Source organism: Lepisosteus platostomus, chromosome 5 (genome assembly GCF_059453375.1).
Source record: "Lepisosteus platostomus isolate fLepPlt1 chromosome 5, fLepPlt1.hap1, whole genome shotgun sequence".
NCBI lineage: Eukaryota > Metazoa > Chordata > Actinopteri > Semionotiformes > Lepisosteidae > Lepisosteus > Lepisosteus platostomus.
In genome coordinates this window covers 66,871,821-66,893,988 of record NC_142615.1, presented here as the reverse complement: position 1 = coordinate 66,893,988, position 22,168 = coordinate 66,871,821, and the positions used below count along the sequence as shown (strand labels likewise).

General features: G+C 41.2%; 1 protein-coding gene, 1 non-coding gene and 1 pseudogene across 2 annotated transcripts in view; 2 read left to right on the top strand and 1 right to left on the bottom strand.

Moving 5' to 3' along the window:
• The first annotated feature begins 1,746 nt into the window (after positions 1-1,746).
• Positions 1,747-22,168, top strand: part of LOC148671543 (scavenger receptor cysteine-rich type 1 protein M130-like) — a 401,186-nt gene continuing 380,764 nt past the window's right edge. Inside the window, exons 1-3 of the mRNA XM_088631055.1 lie at positions 1,747-1,841; positions 2,549-2,907; positions 3,262-3,576. Coding sequence (XP_088487181.1) covers positions 1,747-1,841; positions 2,549-2,907; positions 3,262-3,576 — 769 coding nt within the window. The remainder of the gene's footprint in view (positions 1,842-2,548; positions 2,908-3,261; positions 3,577-22,168) is intronic.
• Positions 4,074-14,114, top strand: LOC148671609 (antigen WC1.1-like; annotated as a pseudogene).
• Positions 16,528-16,599, bottom strand: trnaa-cgc (transfer RNA alanine (anticodon CGC)). Its single transcript has one exon. It is a non-coding gene; the product is annotated as a tRNA-Ala (tRNA).

Below are 22,168 nucleotides of genomic sequence, written 5' to 3'. Positions count from 1 at the left end.
TCCCTGTCACTGTGTGTCTTTTCTCCTTCTGGATTGTATTTCCTGCAGTGTGTAGAACAGGTATTGAAAACTGTCTGAAACCCCCAACCCCACCTGTATGATTCCTGTTAGGTTTTACAATTGACCAATAAAGAGGCCAAAGGACAGTGTTTGATCATAAGGCTATAAATCTACAAATAAATTTACAGTATGTGACCGATAGATCAGTATAAACAAATTTATTCTTGGTCTTGATTTGAAAACTCCAGTTTGTCCTCCTTGTAATTCGTCAGGATCATTTTCACTTACAGTTCTGCTGTGTCTCTCTTACTTCTCCCTTTTCTCTATTTAAATTCAGATTCAAAGAGCTGTATTGATCAAATAATTACAGCATTGACATTGAACATCAGATGCTTTTCTCTGATATATTTACAAACATAACAACAATGACCGCATTCTGTGAGATTGAGTGAAACAAATTAGTTACAACAATATCTAAAAACTATAGAAATAAAAACTATAGAATAAAAACAATATGACTGATATGTATTCTCAAAATGTAATATATTACAAAGTAGAGGAGATCTCTCAGCTTCCTGGTCCATTTGGTAGTCAGTATTGATCCAAGGATCTCATCCACTGTTTCTTCAAGAAAGCTGGGATATCTGGTAACCTGTTCCATATTCCTACAATCCTTTAGCAAAGGTGCCCTCAGTTCTCAGTGTACATACGGTATGGAATGTTTTAAATACATCATGAATACATTCACATTCTTAAAAAATAACTAAAAAATCTGATATAACATCTGTTTCTCTAGGGAAAAATGTCCCTCTCCCTCTGTTTTATGTTTTCCAGGGTTGAGGTTTCAGAAAATAAAAACGCTTTGTAAGTTAGTGTCAAACCCAGAAGCCAGCTGCTGTATACAGGCAGCAATTTGGATGAACACAAATAAAGCCTTCATTTCCAAAGTAGTGTTTAATTATTTACAGAACAATAAAAACAACCCAAAAACAAAAAAACTAAAGCTAAACATTTGAATGAGCATCTTCACATGAAGGAATACAACAGGCAGTTAAGCTGCTTACCAGCTCTTTAATAACTTTCTCAAAAGTGATCAGTCCCTTCCTTCTGCTCCCATCTCATCTGGGTGAACTGCTTCCTGCTTTTAAATGTCAGCTTACAGGTGACTGAGGATGGCAGATCAATCTTCATGGGTTTGACAGAAATCACAATCTTGTCTTGTGTCCACAAACTCATCCCTTTACAAATTAGAAAATAATATGTAGGCACTGTACCTGAAATAAGTTTACATATGCACACCTCCATAGCCAATATATACTGTAAATACATGAAGAATAATACTGTTTCTATTAATCTTAATAGAAGTGAGCTTCGGTAATTGAGCCTATACTTCCTCAGGGTCTGTTTCTCTTTACTCTGTCTTACCCTCAGCTAGTGTGTGTTGTCATATTGTCCAGAGTGTCTGTCAGTGCCCAGGTCAGTCAGTCCTGCTCCAGCAGTGCCAGGATGTGACAGTCCTGGTCTTGTCCAGAGTGTGTGTCAGTGCCCAGGTCAGACAGTCCTGCTCCAGCAGTGCCAGGCTGTGACAGTCCTGGTCTTGTCCAGAGTGGGTGTCAGTGCCCAGGTCTGACTGTCCTGCTCCTGCAGTGCCAGGCTGTGACAGTCCTGGTCTTGTCCAGAGTGTATGTCTTTGTAGAAGTAAAGGCTATTTCATTTCAAGTTCCAGGTCAGACAGATGTCCCAGCAATGCTAGCCTATGACAACTCACAGTGCCTGTCTGTGGTCTTGTCCAGAGTGTGTACCAGTGCCAAGGTCAGACAGTCCTGCCCCAGTAGTGCCAGGTTGTGACAGTCCTGTTCACAGTTTTTGTCAGGGGGCAGGTCAGGCAGTCCAGCTGCAACAGTAGCTGGACTGGGTATGTTAGGCTTGGTTTTCTATAACCTCTGCACCACTTTGGATGTGGTGTCTAAAACAACTTTATTAAAAATAATTTACAATTTTTGAATCCAATTCCCTTTATTTTTTATATGTGAGTGTTCATTTCTGCTTTATATTGAAGGACATTGTTTAGTTCCCAGGTTTTCTTCAAGTTTATCAGGAAGCTTTGGGGTAGAATGTGTCCTTCATCTTGGTTCAGGGTCTCAGATATCTGCAGGTCAATTACTTGTGTTTCACAACCAAATTCCCACTTTGAAGCCCAGAGTTCTAGGATGTCAGCTCCTATGACACAGTGGGGTGCGCAGAGGTTCTGGTCATTTTAATTATTTTTCATTGATCTCTCAGTGTTTCTGTGGAAGTGACTTGATCTGCAGTGAATGTGTGCTTGATAAATTACAGATTAATTTTTAGCTGAGCAATTTCCCAAAATTCCAAAACAGTGTATAGTTTTAGTATTCTTTAGAATTCCTCACAATTTTGTTCAAATAATGAATACTCACTCTCTATTACTGCTCTCTCTTCCTATCTTTTCTTATATTCAAGCATATCGAGTGGTCAGGGACAGTGATCTCTGTTATTGTTCTGATATTCCAGCTCATTGAGGGGTCAGGCTGGTCAGTGACAGTGATCTGTGTTATTGTTCTGAAATTCCAGCTCATCGAGGGGTCAGAGTGGTTGGAGGCAGTGATCTCTGCTCTGGGAGACTGGAAGTGCAGCACGGAGAGACCTGGGGCTCAGTGTGTGACTCTGACTTTGACTGGCAGGATGCAGAAGTTGTCTGTCGAGAGCTGGACTGTGGGGTTCCCTCACAGGTGCTGAAGGGGGCTCATTTCGGGAAGGGGGAGGGACAGGTCTGGACAGAGGAGTTTCAGTGCCAGGGAAGTGAATCGCACCTGTTCTTCTGTCCAAAGTCCTCCACAAAGACACAGAGCTGCACCCATGAGAACGATGTGGGACTGGAGTGTTTTGGTAAGAGGGGGATAATTCATTTCATTTTGTTTTTAATGGAGCTCAAAACTGAAGCTTAGAAGAGAAACAAATAAGTGTTGCTATAGCTCTGATTCAATACTGGGGATTGGTGTTTAACCATGAAAACTCAATACGATGATCTTCTGATCAACAGTAACTTAATTAAACCATAAATTACCAGCCTTGCTGATGAAGAAAGTATTTCAGATTGAATTGGATCGAACAGTAACACGTTAGTGAGATACTTATATGACAGTAATTTAAAGCTCAGTATTGTAAGGATACTTGAAGGGTTATTGCTGGTTGTTGTGTTGTGACACTTTGTCTCTGCTCTCTCCCCTGTCCTGTGTGCAGGATATACAGGGTTCAGGCTGGTGAGTGGATCTGACTCCTGCTCTGGCCGAGTGGAGCTGCAGTACGACAGGGAGTGGGGGACAGTGTGTGATCTCTACTGGGACCTGAGAGATGCCACTGTTCTCTGCCAGCAGCTGGGCTGTGGGGAGGCTGTAGCAGCACCAGGACAGGCCTGGTTTGGACAGGGCAGTGGACCAGTAAGGGCTGATGTGTTTGAGTGCTGGGGCAATGAGAGCCGTCTCTCACACTGTGCTGTCTCTTCATGGGGGAGAGCAGGGTGCTCTCATGGACAGGACGCAGGAGTCATCTGCTCTGGTGAGAATTATGTTTAAAAATCATGTGCTTACACACAGCAGCACACTGTCTTCATGATTTACTGAATACCTGCTCTGTTACACGCTGCCAGTAAAAATATATTCCTTAAAGCATGTGAGCGTATTTGAATCATATCATATATAACTCAAATATTAACTAAAGGGGTAATCATTTTCATTGTCATTTTTTTTCAGATGATTAGGTACAACAATTCACTGTGGACATAAATCTTTTTTACATTTATATTGAGATCACTGTCCTAAAAATGAAAGAAAGTATTGGATCTCAGTATCCCGTAATTAACACCTGAACTGTTTAATTAGTTTAATTAATGGAGCCCTATTTAACAGGAGGCTGAAAAGAAAGTGAGTCTCAGAAAGTCAATAATTACAGATGTTATGTACAGTTGAGCCCCACACACAGCTGACCCTGCACTGGTGAAACATCACTTCTGTGGACAGAAATGAGCTCCTTTCTTCTGTTTTACAGACTCAAATATGACCAGAGATTCACCTGGAGCAGGTAAAGAGAGTTGAAGACTGTCTTAATCACATCAGTGCTGTTTTAATTCTAGTTTCATTTCTGGTGCTAAACTGCACCTCTCACACATGGTTCACAGTCTGTTTTCTCTCTCTCTGTTTGTTTCACAGATTTCCCCTTTTCAGCTGTTCCCTTTTCCAAAACACCAGGTATGAATTAGCCCCTGTTCTGTATCTCCAGGGCTCTCAGTGTGTGTTGATGTCTCTGTTGCTCAGTGGAATCCCAGATCAGTCAGTGAGGCAACAGCTGTGTGTGTGCAGTTTTTTCTGTGTGTCACAAACACACTAGGGTCTTTGGGATCTACAGCAAACGCATCTATCTGAATACTGCAATTTGTCACCGGTGGAGCTATTGTCTCTGTGCCCAGCAGTGGGTCAGAAAAGTAACTTATCTGGTATACTGCTTATGAACAATCTGTTACAATAAGTATATATTAAATTAATCAAAAGTCAAGAAACATTGTACTTGAACTGTATCTGCTGTGCCTAGTGGGCCGAGATAATCTTCAACTTGTAACAGCAGGTCATGGTGATCTCTTAGTACTGCACTGACCTCTGGACCCCTAACCTCTAATTCTCTGCTCCTAGATCAGCTGTCCCTCAGGCTGGTTGGTGCAGGAGGTGACTGTGCTGGGAGGCTGGAGGTATATCACAATGGTTCCTGGGGGACAGTCTGCGATGACTCCTGGGACCTGGCAGACTCTCAGGTGGTATGCAGACAGCTCCAGTGTGGGATGGCCCTCAGTGCCCCAGTGCCGGCCTCCTTCAGCCAGGGAACTGGACCCATCTGGCTGGACGAGGTGGGCTGTCTGGGGAACGAGTCGTCTCTGTGGGAGTGTCCCTCAGCAGGGTGGGGACGGCATGACTGTGGACACAAGGAGATTGTGAGAATCCTGTGTTCAGGTAGGGGAGATAATTAAAATTACAATGATTCAGATTCTTTAATCCCACATTGTGGATATGGCTTGCATCTAGAGTGCCTAAATATGATTGACTTGTGAGAATGTGAGAATCTTGTGTTCAGTAAGTCAACTAAATAAAATAATCCACATACTGGAATTCCACATTGTGGATATGGTTTGCATCTGGAGTGCTTAAATGCATCTTGTTGAGGAAAAGACTGAGCTGGATGCAGAATTAATTTTAAAATAAATATTTATATTTATGATACAGTTGTGAATGCACATATTCACATCCCAGCAAAAATAAATAAAGAGAGAAAGAAACTCAAGAGAAATTCCCCTCCACTAGTGAATGGGGATATATTCATCTCAGTCCTCCAGTAAAATCTAGGGTCCAAACTTTAAACTTCTCACATCAATAAGACCTGTTGTCTGTTTGGGTGTATTTGTCTTGGCCATTATCTTTCATGATTTTCTACCTCAAATGTTTCATTTTGATTTGTTCCAAGAATGGCTTCTGGTCAGATCCTGATGACCCACACAGTGTTAAATGTCACCCTGAGCCACGTTTTCTCCATTCATAACGCTGCACCGCTCATCCTGAGCCAAGAGTTCTACTTTCATGCCTCAGTCTCTTAGTTGTGCTGCTGCTGAATAGCCAAGCTGATCAGAATGATGTTTTGGGTCAGAACCTGATCATGTAATGGGATTTTAAAGTTCTGTGTGATGCACTGTCCAGGTTCTGAATGAACAGAACCACACAGTCCTGCCTGTCACCTTCATGTCAACTGTGTTATTGTACAGCTGTCATTGTTTCATTACATGTTCATTTCATTTCATTGCTAGTTGTTTCTTACCAGTTCAGAATGAAACGTTGGGCTGTCTTGTCAGGGTTTGTTTCCTTTAACTTTCCCTGCTGTCTTGACAGATCACACTCTGCTGAGACTGTCTGCAGGCTGTTCAGGACAGGCAGAGGTTTACTACAATGGCACCTGGGGCAGTGTGTGTCAGAACGGCATGACTGACTCCACAGCCGCAGTGATCTGTAAACAGCTGGGCTGTGGAGACAAGGGCACCATCAGTGAGATAAACTCCAGGCTGAGCCCTGATCCCAGATGGCTGGACTTTGTCTCCTGTCGCAAACACGACTCCACCCTGTGGCAGTGTCCCTCCTCTCCCTGGGGTCAGAATGACTGCACAGACCGAGAAGTGGCTAACATCACCTGCTCAGGTACAGAGGGAAGAGTAATGCTCTGTAAATTAGTGTTTTGCCATATTTAGAACAGACAAAAGCTTTAAACTGAATTCTTAGTAATTTATATCCAAACATGTATAAAATTAAATAATTATTATTAATCTTTGAAGGTCCTAGAAAAGAAGCTGACAGAAGCACTCCAACCCCTCAGGAAGAGCAGCCTCAGCTGTACTGCCCAGGTGAGTTCAGTGTGTAAAACAGTCAGAGACACTGCAGCCCTGAGCTGAGGAACAGTAACCATACAGCTCTCTTCTAGAGCCACTCAATACCTCACTAACCTCCACTACAGTCACTGAGCTGAAGACACTCAGTAACCTCTCTGCTCTCATCTACAGTCACAGATCTAATGACACTCAGTAACCTCACTGTTGTCTTTCAGTCCCATTGGCTCTGCGCCTGGTTGGAGGCACTAACTGCTCTGGCCGGGTGGAGCTGCGGTACGAGGGCTCCTGGGGTACAGTCTGTGACGACTCCTGGGACCTGCAGGATGCCCAGGTGGTCTGCAGACAGCTGGGCTGTGGGGATGCAGTGAGTGCAGCGATAGAGGCCTCATTCGGACCAGGAAACGGCGCAATCTGGCTGGACGAGGTGAACTGCACAGGCAGTGAGCTTCACCTGTGGGACTGCTGTCACTCTGGACTGAATCAGAGCGACTGTCGACACAAGGAGGATGCAGGGGTTACCTGTACAGGTGAGGAGAGTCTTAGAACTGTAGATGAACAAGGTAGCAGATCAATGGAGAAGTTAGACTGATGTTACCCATACTCTATCACTGCTTAATATCTAACTGAACCAACTAAGATCATCAGTCACAAGATTGGGATGTTTTGTAGCCCTGTGTATGTGAACAACACTAGGCTTTAATTCCGAACAAGACACCATTCATCCAGCAATCCTAGATTTGACCTCAAGGAACAAATATAAAGATTTTCTTTTTAAGACCACTGTGGATTCAACCTGCTGTAAAACCAAAGGCAAAATAATGACAGTTCTCCTATCTCTTTTACAGGTTTTTCAGAGACAACAGCCAGTCCAGCAACAGCTACAGGTGAACAGAAATCTTCCTTGTCATTGATAACTCCTGTCTTTCTGTCTCTTCAGATTCCCAGTGTAGCTGTAGTGTCTCCTCTCCTCCTTAAGTGTGAAGATCAGTGTCTCTTCAGATTCCCAGTGTTGTTGTAGTGTCTCCTCTCCTCTCTCAGAGTGAAGATCAGTGTTTTCAGATTTCCAGTGTAGATCTTGTGCTAGTGTCCTCTCTTTCCTCACTGATTTAGTGACAGTCCTGATGGGTTAGATTGGGAATCCTTAACTATTCTTCATTGATCTTGGGTTCACCCTGAAGCCATGATAGCCACATATCGGAACAGGAGGAGAACAGGACATGTGTCGAAGTGTATACAGTATGAGCCCAAGAGCACCTCTCCTGATCCCTGTTCATCCATTGTCTCCCCCTCTCTCAGCCAGAACCAGGACAACACCCCAGACACAGCCACTGGGAGGCCTGTCTGCCTCGCCCTTGGTCCTCCTGCTGCTGGGGGCTCTGCTCTTCGTGGTGCTGGCCCTGTTAGTGGGGCAGCTGATCCAGAACAGGAATCTGAGGAAAGGTAGGGAGGGAACTCTCCATCCACATAGTGACCTCTAGTGGTCAGTTCTGTCACTCACATGGAACTTATATTTACATAATTACCTTGAGGAATAAACCTGGTAGAGAAAACCATTTAAAGTTTAAAAAAGATTATCAACAATTACAGATGGAGATATCAGGAAATTTGCAAATCCAGAAGCATAACATTTATGTGCTGTAATGTCCAAAGAAGGTTTAGTAGTCAATGTTTGATCTTGTACTCCTCTCCCTGCATGTTAACCCTGAGTGTCTATTTTCTCACACAGCCCTATCTAAGGGAGCACTCGCACCCTATCATGATGCCGTTTACGAGGAAATAGAGTACAAACTGGCCAGAGAGGGAACCTACAGCGCCCCCAGGAGAAGTGAGTGGAGAGAGTCTTCAGGAGTGATTAGTCTCCATCTTCTGAGGAAGATCTGAGGACTTAACACTTGTAGAAAATCTCACCATACTGGTTTTAAATCTGTAGAGTTTTCTTTCTCAACTGCTGTCAAAGTAAGTGAAGAAAAGCATCATAAACTCTGTGTTTCTGTTGACAACCTGGCTTCTCTCCCAGTAAGAGACAGTGCTGACTGACTGTAGGATTTTTTTTTCTCAACTGGTGTCAAAGTAACTGACACCACAGTTCACAGTTCCTGATCTGCCTTATACACACAAACTCTGAGATACTGTTCACACCCTGGCTTCTTCCACAGCCAGTGGAAGACAATGAGTCTGCTGTCTGACTGCAGGTAATACTGATCTGTCCTCCTGTTCACAGGGAGATTCCTCTCTGACGAGCTGCCCTCTGGATACGATGATGTGGAGGACAGTGAGGGAGACCCAGTACCAGGTGAGGGGAGGTGGAGTCAGGGGGCTCAGTGTGGGAGTGAGGAGGTCTTCAGTCCAGTACTCACTCTCACCTCAAACCAGGCTGACGTTTAGAGAACTTATGTAGAAAATCCTGAATTATATAAATATAACCACACGTGTTTCTTCAGTGTTGCCTCACACTAGCCTTATCTCAGTGTAGTGGTTTGAAGGGTTTACTGAGACAATTATTAATTGTAGCAGTAATCACGAGGTTGTTCGTTGGGGCTTTTAGAAAATCAATCGTCAGAACAACTAACAACGCACACACACGGGTTTAATACACGGGATACATTTATTAATATAAACTGTGCACCAAACATATATGAGTCTGCCTGGATACGAGCGGCAGACCTTACTGTGAGGGTTATCAATATACAAGGTATATAATCTCGAAGAGATGCCAACACAAAGAGATACACAACAGAGAATATATGTCAATATATATCGTTCGGTTACCAAATCGCTAATCAGTGTTATTACCCACTGTTACTCTAAACTCGGAAGTAAATACATTACTCATGAATTAAATTGATAACATCTTGTGTTGAGGTACAATTGAATTCTCGAGATGCAATGTAGAACATGGGGTTTACTTATCCACTGTGTATGGATTTGGAATTCCCGGCACGAACACCAAACCAGCTGAGAGGCTCTGTTGCAGCCTCTGTTCCAGCGGTTGTCCAATGGGCGTTGTGTCGGCGTCCTCTGGCTACCGGCCAACCAGTTGAGGTACAGCTCGGAGTAGGACGGGCGGAGGAATCTGACTGCGGCGCGCAGGGCAGTCGTTGATCCGAGGAGATCTACCAGCAGTCCGGCTGGCTAGTAGAAAGTCTCTATGCACAGAGTGTGACTGCGAGTCCTCACAAGTCACTCTTTTGCCCGGGAAGAAGCTGGTTCGTTCCCGGTCCAGCGCTGCTTCTGAATAAGCTTTTCAGGTTGTCGACGAGGGTCCAACTGTAGGCTGCCGTTGATCAAGCGCAGCATTCACGTTGGTAGAATTCTGAGTACGTACGGGATCCTCGGCCTCGCGCTTAGAACAAAGTCCAAGTCCTTTTGCAGACAACAGCAGTTGTCACGTGATTGTCTCTGAGGATGCGCGAAAATGGCCAAGGAGAGCTCCGATCTGAGCTTGCGCTCCCTTTTTGATCAAGACCCAGATGTGTGCTGATTGGTTGAGAGTTTGGCGGGCATTGGAGACCCACGTGGTATTACCACGCCCTGCCAGTCCCTGATTGGTTGGTCAAGGTGAGATATAAGTCACTTACTCTTGACACTTAGGAATGCAGTCCAGATGTCCATTCGGCACTCCCTAGACTGATAGGCGCCAATGGTTGACCATTGATCATGATAGCCAGGCTTAGCTAATTGCATCCCCGTCTGGGAGCTTGTTTCTTATCAAAAGAAAACATCTTAAATCAGCCTGCATGAATTCTTTCTCTGTGGCTGCACCACAGAGATGGAGGGTGAGATGGGGCCTCTTTTAGGAGCATACCAACGCTTAATTCTGTCTTATTAACAAGCATTGCCGCTACATCAGCAAATCATAGATGCCGAGCAAAACTAGACCTGGTCAATACTGGGGTGCTCTCATTGGTTTTGATAGAAAAGGAGACTGCGGAACAGCATGCTGTAAAAACGGCCTTTCAGATCAGATTAATCAGCGACCCTAGAGTTTTGGCTTAACTATACACCACAAAACATTTAAAATCACACTTTCCAATTACTTTGCAGCTCTATGGTCAAAGTAAGTCTGAGTCCTGAAGTGTAAATTCTCTGTCTCTCTGTGTGGTTCAGGAGACTCGATAACCTCTCTGAAAGAAGAGATCCCAGAGTACTATGATGATGCTGTAACTGTACCTCAGAGTCCAGATGCCTTGTCAGGTGGGTTATTTCAGTCCAATCACATGGGGAAACTCTGCACCAATACACACAACATAAACATACAGCATGCAATTACAAATTTGCTAACAAGGTGTTTTAGACACCTACATCCTAAACACCCAGAAAATCCTCAAACTGCTACCAAGTATTCAGCTTTTACAGAACACCTACATAAAAGAAAGAGATAAACCAAACCTTCTAAACCAAAGACATTACAACCTACAGTTAAATCTCTTTCTTTGTGAACCCAATTGCTACAAAATAAATGGGAATAAATGGGAACCTATCTCCCTGTTCTAAAGATGCTCCCACTAGCCAGGAGAGGCACTTTTTAACTAAGGGATTATATAAAAAAGAAATAAAAGTTTCTAAAAACAACAGAAAGGCAAGCTCTCTTTATGAGGTTCAAAGACTAAACTCCAGTCTGGACTCCCACAGAGTCTGAATCTCTCTACTCTTTCTTGGATCTCAGCCTCTGAATACGGAGTCTGTACTATTCTGTACCAGTTACATGAATCTGACTCTCTCTCTGTGATCTCAGCCCTGCACACTCAATCTGGGTCACTGCTGACAGTGTCCGGCTCCTCTTCAATATCTCATAGGGTTCACATCACCACCCTCTCTGTCCAAATATAGCCCAACTTTCTCTGCCTTGTTTTCCTTCAACATCTTATTTGAAAATCTAGGAATTGTTTTACATTTGTTACAGTTGTGAATAGGACTGGAAATCAGGTTCCCCCTGATCTCCTGTACTTTGAGCCTGGAGTTTTAGATCCTGTGTGATGTTCAGTTAATCAGTGTGTTCTGATGAGCTCCAGCAGTCCTGTGCTCTAGATAACTCAGTGTGCTGATGTGTGACAGTGAAGCTGTGCTCTGTGTGCTTTAGGAAAGCTGATGTCCTCTGTGAAAGAAGAGGCCCCTGAGTATTATGATGATGCCATCACTGTGCCCCAGAGTCCAGACACTGTGTCAGGTGAGTTATTATAAATAAGACTAAGGAGTACCCCCTGTTCCAGCCCACAGTAACCTTTGTCATTAGAAATTAGTCTCAACCTAATTTCATATCTGCAAATAAACACTACCTGGAAGAGAAAAGGTCTCTTACAGGCCAGTCTGTGTCAGAATGACAGAGCCATTACTGACCTGCTCTTCTGTTCACAGGGAGACTCCTCTCTGATGAGACACCCTCTGGGTACAGTGATGTGGGGGACAGTGAGGGAGACCCCACTTCAGGTAAAAGGGGCTACAGCCAGGGGGCTCAGTGTGGGTTAGGTAGTTCAGGGATGGGAAAGATAACCTCCAGTAATCCATCTCTGTTGCACTGTCATCCAAGACAGGGGGAATCATGCATTTTGAAGTAGCGGTAGCTTCACTCTATCATGTCCTACAAGGATCAATAACAGCCAATAAAGACTGAGTGACCTGAATTGTACAAAGTTAGATCACAAAGATCACAGTGTCACTGAAACCCACCTACTGACACACCTAGCCAATCAGATTTAAATTTTAATTAAATTGATCAGCAGCTGATTAATGATGAGGGAATGAGGTCTGGGCAGAATAAAGCTTTAGATTCCTCAAGACCAGGAATTCTGTTCTCTGACTGCAGAGAGAATTACTAGGCTCAGAAATTACTAGGTCTTCCTCACTGTGGTTTTAGAGCATTGATATTTCATAAGTATAAGTGAATTCTACACTGAATCATCAATTCTTCCAAAAAGATACAATTTAATTAAAAAAACCTATTAAATGCTTTTGAGTACAATATTGTAACATCTATTCTGTATACTATAACTGTTAGCCCACTAATAGCCATTGATATCAAAGCAGAGTACTTCTCAGATACAGTATGTTTATTATGCTTATTGTTTGTTATGCAAATTATGATTATATCAATAAATTGTATATTGTCTGGTTAGAATACATGTGTGAGACTATAGATTATTATGTTTGATTAGTTCCTAAAAGTCTACAAGTACTCTCAAAATATACTGCTATAATTTCTGATTGTTACAGAAAATTAAAATCCCCATTCACTACACTATTGTGACTATGTAAGTGTTTTAAAAAATCTAGGTACACCTGGGTAATGTCATCAATTCCAATTCCAATTACAGTACATGGCTAGTGGCTGCAAAGCAAGGAGATGTTTGCTGAGATGCTGAGGTGTGAGATTCAGAGATCAAAGCAACCATAAAGTTCTGGGTAAATGATTGTCAATCAACTTGTCCAGGAATGATAGAAGGCGAGAGCTACTTCTTGCTTCTACTACTTGTCCAGATCAACTGGAAAGACCATACTGGAGTTTAGTCTTTGAACCTCATAAAGAGAGCTTGCCTTTCTGTTGTTTTTAGAAACTTTTATTTCTTTTTTAGAGAATCCCTTAGTTAAAGAGTGCCTCTCCTGGCTAGTGGGAGCATCTTTAGAACAGGGAGATAGGTTCCCATTCATTTTGTAGCAATTGGGTTCACAAAGAAAGAGATTTAACTGTAGGTTGTAATGTCTTTGGTTTAGAAGGTTTGGTTTATCTCTTTCTTTTATGTAGGTGTTCTGTAAAAGCTGAATACTTGGTAGCAGTTTGAGGATTTTCTAGGTGTTTAGGATGTAGGTGTCTAAAACACCTTGTTAGCAAATTTGTAATTGCGTGTTGTATGTTTATGTTGTGTGTAGTGTTGTTAACAAATATTTAACTAATTGTCTCAACTATTACTTTTTTTCAATAAAGCTGTTCCAAAGAACAAATCTCTTATGTGCCTTTAACTATACCAAATGCTTAGGTATATTCTTGGCAAAATCTTTAAAAGTTGGGGGTTATGATTAATTTATTTTTTAATTTATCTACTCAGTCATTTTTGATATTCACAATTTCCATAATCCTAATATGTAACAATATTATTTCAATAACTGGCTCATTTGACAAATCATGAGTCTGTCTCTCTGTCAGGTGTCCTCCAGCCTGGCCCAGGAGTGGACAGGGTCCTGCACACACTGCCCTCTGAAGAAGGAGCCCCTGCCCCTGACAGGACTGACTACGATGATGTTGGGGATGACTCTCAGGGAGAGGATGGGCGCTGTGAGACTGACAGAGCTGTCTGGGAGAACCTCCTCCAGCAGGTCTAGACACAGAAGAGCTTCACCAACAGAGTCACACAGTCTTACAACAGTTCTGAGCACTGAGACTGTCTGTGACCTGAGTCCACTTCACTCCACTGCTTCCACACTGACACTGTCTGTCACCTGAGAGCTCTGACCAGTGAGTCACTGTCCTCTTTGACTTTGTCTACAGGACCTGCAGTTTGTGTTTTAAAACAGGGAGACCTTAAAGTTCCCTATTCCATTCAGTCTTTTTTCTTGTACAATATGATATGTTTCTGAAATAAAACTATTAATTGATATAGAATTCTGAATGTAAGATTTCTGATGTGCAGAAATGTATAGACATTTTCTTAACGTTTCCTTTTTAAAAATAAACTTTTTAAAACCATTTTGTCATTCATTTGTAATTTCTTAATTTTGTACAATTAAAGACTTTTAATTAAATATATAAGGAACCTTTGGCCACTCACAATGATAAAATCAACCCCAGAAGGAGAGAATGCCTAAATGTTTGTGATCAATTCATAAGTATGATTTAATCCACACAAGGAACAAAAGGCACTGTCGACAGAACCAGATACAACACAACCAAAGAGACAACCTGGCTGTTATTTACATTCCCTTCAAATCAAAAGGTTAAGATAGATAGATACTTTATTGATCCCATGAGAAGAAATTGCATCTATCTATCTAAGACTCCTTGTCCTGCCTTCAGGAGCTGCTCAATTTAAAACGCAGCATCCCACAGCACTAGAGACACCCCAATATTCACTTTATACTGCACCTCAAACCATAGGTATTTTATAGCACCCAGATTGACCAGTACAGAGCACTAGATACAGTAAAACATCTTCATATTTGAAAGAAATGTGAGTGTTTTGCACATTTAAAGCTACAACAAGTAAACATTTGAGTACCTAAGTCAATATACCTGGAATGATCAATAATGACCAACATCGGCAACTTCCAAGAAAATCATTTTCACTCATTGAATTTGATCTTCATACTCACCTTGCATTCTCAGCTATAATACTTCAAAATTACACTGCAGATTTGGTGGAAAACTTCAAACAAATCTGTACAATTGTATTTTAATATCTTGGTATATGTACCTTCATTTTAATATACATGTAAGCATAAATGCTGTTCAGTATATTGTACTTTTGTTGTACTTTTTAAAACATTTTACCTGAAGATGCAAGGACTGTTATATCTTGTGATACATGCAAGACATCTGTAAAAGAAGGTGACATTTTAATAAAATTGGTGATTAAAAGAAAACCACAACTTGTATGATATTATCCCTCGATATGGAAGATCAATTGAAGGATTTGAAGAAACTATCAAAGAAACAACAGCGATACCAGATGATTTGGGTTTTGAACCAATGATTACACCTCAATAATCAATTCATCCTCAAAAAAAGAAGAGACAGGCATGTTTTGAGCCTCATAATTATCCTCTTCTGGATCCACAAGAAACGTGTTTTGGATGTACTTATAACTTCCATCGAAAAGAGATCTCATCAGTTGCATGCAATTGAAACTTTTGACTTTTTGGATGGTATTGAAAATATTTGTTTTAAATAAAATAAACAATTTTCCAACGAAGATCTCACGAAGGATTGCCAGGATCTATTCTTAGCGTTTGGTAGTGATAACACTGCTGATATTGATGGAGTAGAAACGTACGATGCGTTGACAGGATTTCTGAAGCGAGAAGTCCTAGAATGCCGCCTATAAATGAGCTAGGATTCATACCAAGAAATACTTTTTGTTTTCCACCCAGAAGGCCGCTATTGCATTACACATCTTGTGAACATTACCAGTTTTGGTAGTTCTAGGCGCGATTTTCCAAAACCGAAACTAATAACAAAATTATTTAAGATGCACAATGTCCAAAAATTGTAAATCGAGACTAGTATTACTACAGAAGAAAATATTTAACTGAAATATTAATAAGACTATGTAAGTATAAAAAGTAGAACAATTCAATTTATATAACTTATTTTTTATTCTTATTAGAAATGGGCTCACACACCGGAAGACACTAATGTTTATCTTCGTTAGAGTGTGTGAATAACAGTTTAATTTTGTTAAAATGCAATAAATCATCTATCAGCAGTAAGAAATTATTAAGAAAGTAAGAAATTGTTTTATTTCACAAACTGTAAGAGATTTTACAGTTCATATCCTTCGCTTTGTCTTAACTTAAGCGTTCAGGATCCAAGCCCGTGTGCGGACGGTTGTGTTTCTTGAATCTCTTGTAATCATCAAAGGTCGTTGTTTAGTCCTTCAGTACTTTCTCGAGTTGTACCATGGATATTTTAAACGATTAATACTAGTCATGCTCTTTTGCCTTTTCCTTCACATACGGAAAAAGTTCAAAGTGTCCTTATGGCTGTGCTCCACATCTACACGAGAGCACCTGTAACAGTACAGGACACGCAGTGAGGAATTCGCACAGCTTTCAGCTCAGTGCGGGGTCCAGAGGGAGGACTCGCTCGCTGAACGATCTCTCAAGAAATCCCGGGTGAGATTTAACAGGTGATTTCTTCAACAGCCACGACAAGTGTGGAGACGTATTCTGGATTTCCTGAATATGACGTCAAATTAGTTCAAATCATTTGTTGTAGTTAACAGAACTAAATGCTTTGAAGGTACATTTAAAACAGCAGAGCAACACTGTAGCACTTCGTGTGTGACTGAACTTAATTGTGTAAACCTGGCTCTCTATGAACACCAACAAAGAGTTCTCACTCAACAGAAGATTGCAATGTGAGCACAATAATATAAAGCACTTGGAGATGCCAGGGATTGAACCCGGGACCTCATACATGCGAAGCATGCACTCTACCACTGAGCTACATCCCCAGTAGTGTGTACTAATGGAGAATGCCTGCAATTTCCCACTTTCGTGTTTCCTCTACTACAGAGTAAATTCATGGGAATGAAGAAATAAGGAAGGAAAAATAATCGCATTGAAGCTTCCAGAGACTGGGCAAAAACGAATCAGTTATTTTTATATCCAGTCACACGGGCGACGGTGGTTAATTCCTCGACGGGGGAGTGCTTTTTTACCTCCTTACTCTACTGTCTTTTAATTCTGTTTTCTTTGAAAGCTTTTTGCATCTTTTAAGTGCTCTCGGTTAAACTACGCATAGAACAACAGCAGTACTGATGATTTTCATGGACCGATGCACACTTCTTCTGTACAACTCCAGTGATAAAGCCCTGTCTGTAAATATTGTAGAAGAACGAAAAAGGGCGAAACAACGCTCCAACCACAGGAATGGTAACCGGAAGGATCGTGTTCTTATTTAATATGTCATTTTGAGATGCCTTGTCAACGCAGACAGGCGTTAGAGATGAACAAATAATTTATAGTGGTGGTTGTAAACACGGAACATGTTATTTCTATACCAGGAAGAAAGGAGCAGACTCTTAAACTCTTTAACTCTTAAGTTAAAAGAGACAAAAACGACACCTAATCACAGATAACATTAATTAAAATGACATCACAACAAAAGAGCGGAGCCTTGAGTGAATCAAATTCGTTTTCATTGAATGTCTGTGTCTTCATCACTTTGACCGGGGTAAAGTAAGCTTGAAGTTCAAAAGCGATTTTGGCACGCCTGTAGCGTTTTTATGAAACAATTGCTTTGTATATACAATTGCTCTGTGTATAAAGTACATTGTGAATGTTCTCACAGCCTTCAGTTTGTCTTTTTATTCCACGCACGAATATTCTTGTGTCCATATCACATATCATATAACACAGAACGCCTTCAAACCAAATGCATTTTAAAGACCACGACATTGAAAATTTTCACAACCCCTCCATAAACATATCAGTGAGCTAATTATCCTTTTCTGACAGTCGGGGTTTTGACTGATGCGCAATTACGCACCATCTGGAACACTGGGGGACCGCTGTATACATACATACGTTCACAACGCAGAAATACTGCTCAATAGAGTTTCATGCGAAAAACTCATATATGACCATAGGAAGCAGAACAGCAGTTTCCAATTACCCAGACTGTCAGCACGGGAATAAAGCTTTGTTTTATTTCTGAAACCCTTTCTTTATTTCCTGTTTTCATTCTGCGGGAAAATTCCTATTCTTTACTCAACAGCTTTTTAAAAACAGCACCCATGATGTTCAAATCATGATGTCCATGATTGTTTACACAGAAGACTGGCAGAGCTTTGGGTTGTGAATCTCTTTTTCTCATGGTTTTATTGAATGTGGCACTGTGCACTAGGATAGGGGGATGCTGTTCACAAGCCAATAGCATTTAAACCACAGCACCCACAATGCTGCAAGTAAGTGTTTTACACACTAAGCAGGTCCTCTGACCTTTCCCAGCCTTGCTTTGGGTTGTGAAACCTCTTTCAGTTTTTGTTATGATTTTTTCAATACGGCACCTATTAGACACGCAATACACTGGGATAGGGAGGTCCTCTTCATGACTCAATAGCATTTGAAGCACAACATTCACAATGCTACAACCAAGTGTTTTACACACCATACAGCTCCCCTCACCTTATACAACCTTGCTTTGGGTTGTGAAAGTGTTCTTTCTTTTTTTATGATTTTTTTTAATATAACACTACAGGTAATATACTGGAATAGGGGGGTCTTCTTAATACATGGGGTACATGGGGATAGCGCCTTAAAAGGTGGCTTCTCAAAGCTCTTTACAGAATGACAACAACAATAAATAAAAATACACAAGATAAAACACAATTACAATATATAGAGGAGACCGTGGATGGTGGTACTAAGAAAAGCAGAGGGGTGAAGAATGGAACCAGTTCAGTAAAGGCTTTTCTAAAGAAGAGGGTTTTGAGTCTCGATTTGAAGTAGTTTAGAGAAGGTGACTCTGTGATATCCTTGGGGAGAGAGTTCCAGGGCTTGGGGCATAACAGGAGAAGGCCCTGTCACCCACAGAATGTAGATGGGCTTGGGGAACAGTTAGGAGAGCAGAATTAGAAGAGAGAAGGTTGCGAGGTGGGGAGTAGGGCGATAATAGTTCAGACAGGTAATGAGGTGCCAAGCCATGCAGAGCCTTATAGGTGAGCATGAGAAATTTCATGTGCATTTTTTCCCCTCTGTAACAAGAAACATGTGCACTCTGAATTGAGTAGGTGTCAAATTTGTAAACCTGAAATTATTTTTTGGTCATATAGTCATTAAGATCCAAAAGACTTGGACAGAGATTCAACGAGCCCAGGCATAGAGACTGAGTGTCAAGCGAGCAGGAGCGGTGAGGAAGGAGACTGCGAGAGCATAGATATAGATATATCTAGATATAGATACTTTACACAAAGTACAGACAGTGCATCAAGACAATATACTGTACAAACAGTAGACAACGTACAAGTAAACAATGCAGACATGTAAACAGTGACTGCAGACGTGCGGAATAAATAAGAAATTGAGGTAGATGTTTCTATGAAATTAACGGTATTCGAAATGTTGCAAAAAGAAAAGCGATTTGTTTTGTAAAAAAATGAGAGATGATTTTTACTTTATACAGGAAAGGCATGTGCGTCAAGTTGATCTTTTTGGATTGCACCATTTGAAAATATAAATTGGAAGTTAGTTTGGACAACTCCTGTTGGATATTGTATTACAAATAAAGTTAAAAAGATATCATTTAAAATTGTTCATAAGTTTTATCCAGTTAAATAAGTACTCTCTAAAGTACTTATTTAAGCATGAGCAGGATGATTTGTGCATTTTTTGTCGGGCTGAAAGGGAACCTTTGGTAGGTGTGTGTTTGTGAAGTTGTTTTGGACAGACTTGCACAATTTTGTTTGTAGGCATTTAAAGGTGTTTTTTTTAGGTTTAATGACTTTTATATTGTACTGTGTAAGATAACTTTTTTTAAAAAGCATTTATTTATAGCAAATTTATTAGTCATTCTTAGTAAATTTCACATTCATAAAATCAAAACGGTCCAATAATACTCCCCTTTTTAGTACTTTTCAGATGGAGTTGAAATATTATTTAAATTCTATAACAATGAAAAAAAATGCTAAAGCAAGGAAAACATTTGATATATGTAAAAAATATAATTTACATCGTTACCTCTGGCAGTTAATTTTTTTTCTGTCCGTGTTTTTTTTTCTTGTATCGATTTTTGCTCCTGTAGTTGTATTTGTAAATTATTTACACATTTAATAAAAATAATAAAAAAATGTCGGCCGTATACGTTACACTATAATATAACGCAAATATCTATTCTGGACTATTTTTTTCAGATTATTTTTATTCGACTAATATATTTGTAGTTCATAGCAACGGTCACTAAGGAAAGTTCATCTGATAACCCGGAAGTCCTCTGTTTGAGCACGTTTCGCTTTCTGTGTTCAAACCCACGTGTTTACAGCGACTGCAGCTGCAGGAATTGTTTGTGTTTTTCAGATCGACTCTGAAAAACATGGAGAATCTGTTGCTTAATCTGGAAACTGAGGTGCACTCTTTCATGGAGACTGTGCTTAGCTCGATCGTGCACGAAGTTTCAGAAGTTTTCCGAAACCGGACAGATGATTCCGAGAAGTCGATTGAAGAAAAACTCCGCCGGATCTCCCAGGTTCTGGCGAGACGGGTTTTGATTAAAATCATGTCTGTCGACAATGTTTTCGGGGCCGAAATCGCGCAAATGAAGCAGGAAAACGAGCTTCACTGTTTCATGGGGGTTTTGCTCAAATCGTTTGTGTATGAAGTTTCAGAAGTTTTTTGAAACACGATGTCTGACTCCCAGGTCTCGTTTCAAGACAAACTCCACAGCGTCTCCCAGATCCTGGTGAGTCGGGCCGTGATTAATATCACACAGTGTGTCAAGGACAGTTTCGGGACAGAAATAACGCGAATGAAGGAAAACGAGACCTTTAAAGTGCGATTGCAGTTATGGGAGAAGGAGTCGGGAGCAGGAGGATATCAGGGACAGACGGATCATGTTGGACTCATGCCTCCCTGTGAAATCACTGCAGAAACAAATGAAGAAACGGAGCCGTCGGGTAAGTGCAGTGACTTTCAATTAGTAACGTTTGTGTTTAAAAACGGTGTTTTTAACTTCCTCACTGTTGAATCTGTAGTGGAGAGATGCAGAGCGAAGTAGGAGAGGTTTGTGATGTTGCCGAGGGATTATTTTCTGCGAACTAAACTAGTTGTGGTCTGGTTATATTCTCATTAATGTTATTGCTGTTCTTTAAATTTGGACAGAAATATGTCGTCAATTGACACACTTTCTCCATGTGAAAGCCAATTTAGGAGACTTTGGAGTCTTGGAAATGTTTGTGGGCAGATTATTTATCGACGTGGCGGTAACTATCTCTTCTGTGCAGTGTAAATGTACTGCATTGTTCAGCAGTGTCCAGTCAGCCAGTGTGTCTGTATTAACCCCTCTCTCTCAGTGCAGTGTTAATGTACTGGAGTGTCCAGTCAGTGTGTCTGTATGAACCCCTCTCTCTCTCAGTGCAGTGTTCATGTACTGGAGTGTCCAGTCAGTGTGTGTGTATGAACCCCTCTCTCTCTCAGTGCAGTGTTCATGTACTGGAGTGTCCAGTCAGTGTGTCTGTATGAACCCCTCTCTCTCTCAGTGCAGTGTTCATGTACTGGAGTGTCCAGTCAGTGTGTCTGTATTAACCCCCCCAGTGCGGTGTTAAATACTGGCAATTTAGACAAAACAAAAGTTTTCGCGAAATTACATGCCCGACTGTCCTCCGCTGCCCTTTTCAATCTTCTGGAGAGCACAAAAGAGTCTTACGGAAATTATTTTCGGTAACTTTGTTCGGTCAGCTTCTCCTCCTAGACCCTGTTAATTGCTACGATGAGTTGCTTTGTGCTCTGTTTTGCCATCTTCTGAATATACAGATGCAGCCATTCAAAGTGCGCGGTACAGACACCGCAGTACAGATACCGCAGGTAAGATGACACGCGATACCGCGGTGCGTGATTGGTTGACCGACAGGGGCACTCGTGGTCCGTTGGTCTGTCGTAGAAAGACTTATTGTAAACGTCTTTACTGTGCCCGTTGTAGATATTGAATTTTACCACTGAAGGGAAATCTTAGTAGCTGAGCATAAAAAGAATAGGAGCATACTGTAACGCGTGTGAAGGCCATAAACGATATTAATTTTGGAACGTAAACATACAGTATATGGCTGGTCTTGGTACTTTAAAGAAAAAAATACACACCAGTATTCCATTTCTCCCTAAACATTGTAAGCTTCGAAGTCTTTAACTAATGTGATACCGGAGTCAACAAGCATACTTTTAGAATTTGATTAAAAGGGAATATAATATGGAATCGCGTATCTAAAGAATTTAATAACGGTATGATTATATCCGTGTACTGCGGCAGGACTGTGTAAGGCTGTTTCGCCTACCTGGTCATGCGAGCTGTCTTGTAGCCTACTGGTCTAGGTG